The sequence below is a fragment of the Nicotiana sylvestris genome, chromosome 2, assembly GCF_000393655.2.
Source record: "Nicotiana sylvestris chromosome 2, ASM39365v2, whole genome shotgun sequence".
NCBI classification, from domain to species: Eukaryota; Viridiplantae; Streptophyta; class Magnoliopsida; order Solanales; family Solanaceae; genus Nicotiana; species Nicotiana sylvestris.
Genome location: NC_091058.1, coordinates 8,644,682 through 8,652,626, shown reverse-complemented (window position 1 = coordinate 8,652,626; position 7,945 = coordinate 8,644,682). Strand labels below are relative to the sequence as shown.

Genomic DNA, 7,945 nt, shown 5'->3' with positions numbered 1-7,945 from the left:
TTTCATCGGTGCATTCCTATAATTTGTCTTTGTGTAATTTATAGGTGGGTTTGAGTCGTGGAATCAGCCACCGAAAGTGACTACCTACATCACACTCCCTCGAGGTACGGCCTTTTTACGAATCTTGCATAGACGCGGAATGCTTCGTGCACCAGATTGCCATTGCCTTTTTTATTTAACTAGTATCTATCAACGTGCGTTGCACGCTAATAATGACACGTGATGATTTAAATATTTATTTATATGAAGGAACAATAAAATTTATTTAATTAAAGAAATTTTATGTATAATAATACAATAATCATCTAAATGATGATCAAACGGTTCATTAATATCCAATATATCTCTAGAACTCCGGGCATTTTTTTCGATCGTTTGACACTTAGCCATAAGTGTTTCATCCCATATTATCAATTTTGTTTTTCTTATAAATTTAGCATCATTGCCTGCTTTGATATATTTGTGATGGTTATTTAAGTTGTTTGAAGAGGTATATCAAATCTAAAGTGGGTGATCTCGCAATAAAATAGTTGTTGGCACACCACTTGCTATTATTGCTAACAGCTCCATGCCTCTTGATATGATATTTACAAGTAACGCATTACATAGAAATATTATTTCGATTCCGCTAGAGGCATCTACAAAGAATAGTCTCGCTATAGCAGAGTCAACTCTTTATAATATAGTCTTGAAAGATTATTCGTTTTTAGGATTTAACTTTGATTGTGCTTCTTCAGACACTTGTATATCATTTTGATTCTTAATAATATACTAACATTTTTATTTTGTGTTCTAACGCTCTTTTTATGGAATAAATATATGTTCCCTAAGATTTTTTTTAACTTGAATAAGAATTTACTCATATGATGAATTTAAAAAATAATTGAATTGGATTCTCTTGCTAAATAAAATTAAAAGATTTAATTATTTGGTTTTAACCCAAAAAATAATTTATTCTATGTTGATCAGATCTTAATATTAGTTCAATCTCTTGTTTTGAATATTTAATATTAATTATAATTTTATCCACCATAAATTTTATTTTCAAAGAATAAAATATTGATATGACATTTCACTTTTAGATCGTTACGTCTATAGAATCATTAGTGGTATTTACTCTTACAACGATTTTTTTTCTTTCTCACACATTTATATTCTTAAATATTTTCTTAGTTGTTATTTAATAATTGGGAATTTTTAAATATTACACAAAAAATTAATAAAAAAATATATTATTTGAGTAGGAAAATAGTTCAAATATAGTATTAAAATATATTAGCATGGGAGTATCCCCCCCCCCCAGTTTCGACTCTTTATGCGGTCCATTTAATATTAATTTTATTTTATTGGTATTGGATATTATGGAGTGATAATGTATTGCCAATATGGAGGATTCTTATGAAATTAATTTTATTAAACCTTCCTACATATTTTTAGTAATTATTTAATAGACCAAAATTTATTAATTTTAAAATATTAAATATTAAAAATTAGCGTAGAAGGTATTGTAGTCCAAAAAATAAGTTATTGCAGTTATATGATCCCTATGAGTTCTTCCGTTTAATATTTTAAGGCTACTTTTGTATATTAATATTGTATTTATGCTTTTATAATAATATAGGCTCTTTTTTTTCTAAATGGATTCGGACAATATAATACATTCTCAAGTTAATTAGTAATAGGACATTATAATACGTTTTAAAATTAAATTATTAACAGAAATTTTTAAGAAGTATATTCTAAAAGTAATAGGATTACATGACTAAAGACATTTACTTGTTCAATTTTATATGAATTAGACAGCCCGGAAGTAATTATACTAATAGAATTCCTATCGTGTAGTATTATGTTCCTAAAACTGATAGGATTATGAGGCTAATATCTAGAATTTTGGTTATGTCCTTTTAATATGAGTTATTATACTTAATATTATATGGTATGTTGAAAACTCACGTAAATTTTACATTAAACAACATGTTTGATTTATGATATGAAAAGTAAATAAAAAATTTTGTAAATGTTAAATGTTGATTCTATTTAAATAATTAAAGATAGAAAAAATCATGAAGATCAAACAACAAATAAAATAAAATAATCTTAAAACTAATTTTAATTAAAATCAACATAAAATGCAACTACAACTTTTATGAAGGAACTGTATTTTGTTCAAAGTAAAAAAAAACATTCCTTCAATTTCTAATATAAATAAAGAAGGTAATATATATATATATATATATATATATACTAATACTATTATTAGTTTTTAAAAGGTTGAGTCAAAGTGGACTCTTGAGTTTATAATCTTTCGATTTTTTTAAATCCAAATTTTTTCAAAGCCTTTCCATATGTATTTAGACTATTCTCTCTTTAAGTTCTTCCAATACAAGGTTAAATTTAATGTTTTTATTTATGAATTCTTACCTAGTTCAATAAGTAAAGATTTAATAACCAAAAATTAGTTAAGATTTAAAAAATTCTTACCTAGTCATACGCAACAACAGCATATGACTTGTCAACACGTGAAGTTCACCTCTAATTAAAAAATTTGGCAGCCCCTATATACGTGTCAACCAGGTAAAAGCCTTTGCCTAGCTCCACCTAAAATGCGTAACTCAGCAGGTAAGTCAGCTCCCCACCGGCCCACCGTAGACGCACACACATATATCACTACCGTGTATTTGTAATTAACAAGGACACATGTAACAACTATAAATACTTTCCAATGTAAAATGACAACCATATAGCGGCATACTTTTGTTTTCTTTATCATCACTTTGCTTGCCTCAAAACTTCATCTGAATATATAGTTGAATCTATCATTTCCACAATGATATATTCCTCTAAAAACTGTGAGATGGAGAGTCAACAAGAGAAAGACATGGAGTTTCCTTCTAGGAAGTGGAGTGAAAAGACTATGAATGCGTATATTCATAGTCAAATTATGCGAATTAGAGCAGAGGATTTGCAACTTGGGGAAGATATAGCCAAGAAGCTTAGGCAGAGAGTTGTTGATCAAGATGTTGCCTCGTCTGTTATGCTATTGTCAAGGCCTATGTTGCCTGCTTCACCTCTTAGTGGAAAAACGGCCATAAAATCTGCTAATTGATCACAAACTAGGTGTGTATATACCACGGTCCTATTTTCTCAACCTTTTTGTCTAATTATTTTCCATTCTTTATAGAATAGAGTTGGATTCAGTGAGAATGTTTGCTTTGTAATCAGTTGATCAATCGTCTAAAATTCAAACTGATTATTGAAGTTTTCATCTGTTTAATTGGGCAGGAAGATTTACTGTACGACTGAGGAATATGGGAGACGACCGTCCACAGGGAAGAGGGATAATGAAGATGATGTAAATAGAGATGGAGATGAAGTTCCTTTTCTTATCAGTTCCGTTTTGTATGTTTTGCTGTACAGTAATACGTATAAAGTAGGCAGAATACAGACGAAAACTCCTCACTATGTACCTTTAAAAAAGAAAATACGTAGCACGATAATCAAAGTTAGTGAATACTAGTGACTACTTACCTGTCAATTAAAAAAAAAAGGTTAATGAACACGTCTCTGTATGTTCGACCTAAGATATGAAAAGCAGACGATAGGAATGTAATTTACTACTCAAACCAAGAACTTGTGGCGTTTGACACAAAATTTCAATTTCCGTGTTCTTTCGGCAAAGTTATGGCACTAAACGATGTGATAGATACAAAACTTATCGAACTTTATAACACGCCATTACTTACAAAGTAGATAGCAAAAGCTGGAAATAATAAAACCACTAGAATTTGTTAAGGTTGAAAATAGCAAAACTACATATCCAGAAGAAAGTTTAATCAACACATCATCCTACTGAATATGGATTAATTCCAAATTTTAGGTACACCAATGAGACCATTGGCTACATAATCATCCAAACTAAACATACAGAAATTAACCTAATTAATACTCCTCAACATCGTCATCTTCGCCATCACCAGATTCACAACCAACTTCCTCATAGTCCTTCTCAAGAGCAGCCAAATCTTCCCTAGCCTCGGAGAACTCTCCTTCCTCCATACCCTCACCCACATACCAATGCACAAACGCCCTCTTCGCGTACATCAAATCAAACTTGTGGTCAATTCTCGAGAAGACCTCAGCAACACTTGTGGAGTTCGAAATCATACAAACAGCCCTCTGAACCTTGGCCAAGTCTCCGCCAGGAACAACAGTCGGTGGCTGGTAATTAATACCACACTTGAACCCAGTTGGGCACCAATCCACAAACTGGATGGTCCTCTTTGTCTTAATTGTGGCAACAGCAGCATTCACATCCTTGGGCACAACATCACCTCTGTACATCAAACAACAGGCCATGTACTTCCCATGACGCGGGTCACACTTGACCATCATAGAGGATGGTTCAAAAGCAGTATTAGTAATTTCCGCAACAGAAAGTTGCTCGTGATAGGCCTTCTCAGCTGAAATCACAGGCGCATATGAAGAAAGCATGAAATGAATCCTTGGGTATGGAACCAAGTTAGTTTGGAATTCATTCACATCCACATTCAGAGCACCATCAAATCGCAGAGATGCTGTCAGCGATGAGATAACCTATAAATCAAACAGATTCACCCAAATCAATAACTCTATTATTCAGTCTAAGCAATCCATTATTAACTATTTAAAGTTTAATACCTGAGAGATGAGCCTGTTGAGATTAGTGTAAGTAGGCCTTTCAATGTCCAGAGATTTACGGCAGATGTCATATATGGCTTCATTATCCAAAAGGATAGCAACATCAGTGTGCTCAAGAAGGGAGTGAGTGGAGAGCACGGAGTTGTAAGGCTCAACAACAGCAGTAGAGACTTGAGGTGAAGGGTAAATGGTAAATCCAAGCTTGGATTTCTTTCCGTAGTCAACAGAAAGTCTCTCCAGAAGCAGAGAACCAAGCCCTGAGCCAGTCCCACCACCAACAGCATGGAACACCAAAAATCCTTGTAGCCCAGTGCAGTTGTCCGCTAATTTCCTGATCCTATCAAGACACAGATCCACTATCTCCTTACCAACTGTCACCGTATAAAACCACAAAATCGTTAGAAAATGAAACTCGCCCTTTCTTTATGTTAAGAATTCCAGTTGAAAGTTTTTGTTCTTACTTGTATAATGGCCTCTAGCAAAGTTGTTAGCAGCATCTTCTTTGCCGCTAATGAGTTGTTCAGGATGGAACAACTGTCGGTAAGTTCCAGTTCTCACTTCATCAATGACAGTGGGTTCCAGATCTACGAAAACAGCACGAGGTACGTGCTTTCCAGCACCAGTTTCGCTGAAGAAAGTATTGAAGGCGTCGTCTCCTCCGCCAACAGTTACGTCTCCAGGCATTTGTCCATCCGGCTAGAGAAATTATCAAACACCAGACGGTCAATATCCAAAAAATAAAAAAAATTGAACAGATTTCCGCCATAAACAAATAATCATACATTTTTTAAAATAGAACTAAAATGATTGAATAGAGAGATTAGGGATTGACCTTAATGCCATGTTCGAGGCAGTAAAGCTCCCAACAAGCGTTTCCGACTTGGATTCCTGCCTGACCAATGTGGATCGAGATGCACTCTCTCATTTTTGTTTTTCAAAGAAATTGCAGAGACCGTTGTAGAATAGTGATTATGATAGATGAAAATTTATGACAGGAGTGAATTGAATAAAGAGGAGTAGGGTTTGAAAGGAGGAAGTGTTTATATAGGAGGGGGAAGAGGAGTCGGCAGAATGCAGATGGTATTTTGAAATTTGAAATGGTTTACAGCTGTGTTTGTGACCGTTGCCGCTCCTTTTTCGTTTTCCGAAAATTTTGAATTCCTTTGGGCCTCATAATACTGGACTCAGCTCCATTTCCTAGTTTCCTATTTCAAATGGGCTTTTTGGTTTCTCTTTTGGACCCATTTTGAGAGTTCCCAGCCTGAACCTTCTAAACTGGCCCTTTGAATGGATAATGTTTAATTTTTGTCCCTTTTTTTAAAGTTATATAAAATAGGCTTATTTTTGTTGAAGAATTAAACATTGAAGTTAACATTTTTATCCTTCTATTCTTCCGCTTCCTCTCCAAATCTTCTTCTTATGTTGCTTCTTTTCAATTTTGGTACTACACATCTAATCAAAGGGAGAAATTCAAAAATAGTCAGATTTATAACTGGTCGTTCAAAAATAGCGCAATTTCAAAAATAATTGAAATTTAGCTATTTTTCATGTAAAAATAAATCTGAGCGAAAACACTGTTCAAAACCCGAAAAATACGCCGGTATATTATACTGGAGTTCCAAGATAAGTATGCTGGAACTCCAGCATAATATGATGGAGTTCCAGCATAAGTACACTAGAACTCCGGCATAATATATTGGAGTTCCAGCAAGTATAATTGTCCAGTATAATATACTGGAGTTTGGAACACCGGTGCTCCAGTCTCCAGTATATTATATTGGAGTCAATAAAGTATATCGGTCCAGCATAATATGCTGGAGTTCATACACAGGTATACCCAACTCCAGTATATTATGCTGGACTGGTCTCTGTTGCAGTAAAATAGTGGCTATTTTTCATTGACTTCGTAAACGCTGACTATTTTTGAATGACCAGTCCGAAAACTGGCTATACCGTGCTATTTTTACTCACTAACTTGATCTGCAAATTCCTTGATTCCCTTAGGCCTCACGACTGGACCGCAGTCATCAACACGATAAGGATCCCTTTTATAGTGTAAAAATTAGGGGAGAAATTCAAAAATAGTCAGATTTACCGGTGGTTATTAAAAAATAGCCACAGTTTTAAAAGTAATCGAAATTTAGCCACTTTTCATGTAAAGATAAATCTGAAGGAAAAAACTGTTCAAAATCCGAAAAAATACTCCAGCATAATATACTGGAGTTCCAGTATATTATACTGGAAATATACTGGAGTTCCATTATAATATACCGGTTCAGCATAATATACTGGAGATTGAAGAACCAATGCTACATTCTCTAGTATATTATACTAGAGCCAGCAAAGTATAGCGGTACAGCATAATATGCTGGAAGTTCATACACAGGTGCACCGAACTCCAGTATATTATGTTGGACAGGTCTCTATTGTACCAAAATAGTGGCTATTTTTTAATGACTCGGCAAACGCTGGCTATTTTTGAATGACCAATCTGAAAACTGACTACTCTGTGCTATTTTAACAAAAATTAGATGGATGTCCTATTTGATCGCCCCTATTTAATCTGTACCCACTTTTAAAAAAAATAACTAGTGCCCAAAGTTTATATAACTTCAAGCATTTTTTTTTTTGTAAATAAAATTTATTATTAATCACTAGTAGCAACATTACAAAGCATAGCAAGCCACTCCCAGCTAGCTAGATCAGAAGAACAGAATACGCAAATACCACTCTTTCTTCTTCTTCTTCGTTTTCGTCTTCTTCTTGTTCGTCTTTTTCTTCTCATTCGTTGTGAAAATAAAGGTGACGGTAAATTTACATGGTGCTTATGGGCATATTTTAAGGTAGTTTATGGTGTTTTATAGTGGTGATATATTATGCCACTTCATTTTTTACTACTCCTTAGGGGTTTCTTCTTCTTTTTCTTCTTAATTGCAAAATGGGTTTGTTAGATCTATTGTTGTTTTGACAAATTAATGATTGAGATTTATTTTTTAAAATGATATTTGGAGGTTATGTTTCACATTTGAGCTTATTTGGAGTATATTGAGGTGATAAATCGCACATTGGATTGATAAAATTCGAAAAACAAATTTATGACAAGAATCCTAGAGAAGTTCTCTCGAGATGCTTGGAGGCAAAAGGTGTGTCGGTTCCCTATATTATGGCGATTAAGGATATGTATGATAGGGCTAAGAGTCAGGTTAAAACAGTAGAAGGTGAATCTAAGCATTTTCCAGTTGTGATGGGGTTACAACAAGGTTCTGCG

General features: G+C 33.8%; 1 protein-coding gene and 1 long non-coding RNA gene across 2 annotated transcripts; one reads left to right on the top strand and one right to left on the bottom strand.

Annotated features, from left to right (window-relative positions):
* Positions 1 to 2,738: 2,738 nt before the first annotated feature.
* On the top strand, positions 2,739 to 3,735 carry LOC104233583 (uncharacterized). The gene is made up of 2 exons (XR_712671.2): positions 2,739 to 3,117; positions 3,283 to 3,735. It is a non-coding gene; the product is annotated as an uncharacterized lncRNA (long non-coding RNA).
* A 26-nt stretch (positions 3,736 to 3,761) lies between these two features.
* Positions 3,762 to 5,783, bottom strand: LOC104233582 (tubulin alpha chain-like). The gene is made up of 4 exons (XM_009786992.2): positions 5,510 to 5,783; positions 5,139 to 5,373; positions 4,678 to 5,048; positions 3,762 to 4,593 (listed from the first exon to the last, which is right to left on the bottom strand). The coding sequence occupies exons 1-4, from the start codon at positions 5,600 to 5,602 to the stop codon at positions 3,940 to 3,942; spliced, it is 1,353 nt and encodes a 450-aa protein (XP_009785294.1). The 5' UTR covers positions 5,603 to 5,783; the 3' UTR covers positions 3,762 to 3,939.
* Between the last annotated feature and the right edge of the window lie 2,162 nt (positions 5,784 to 7,945).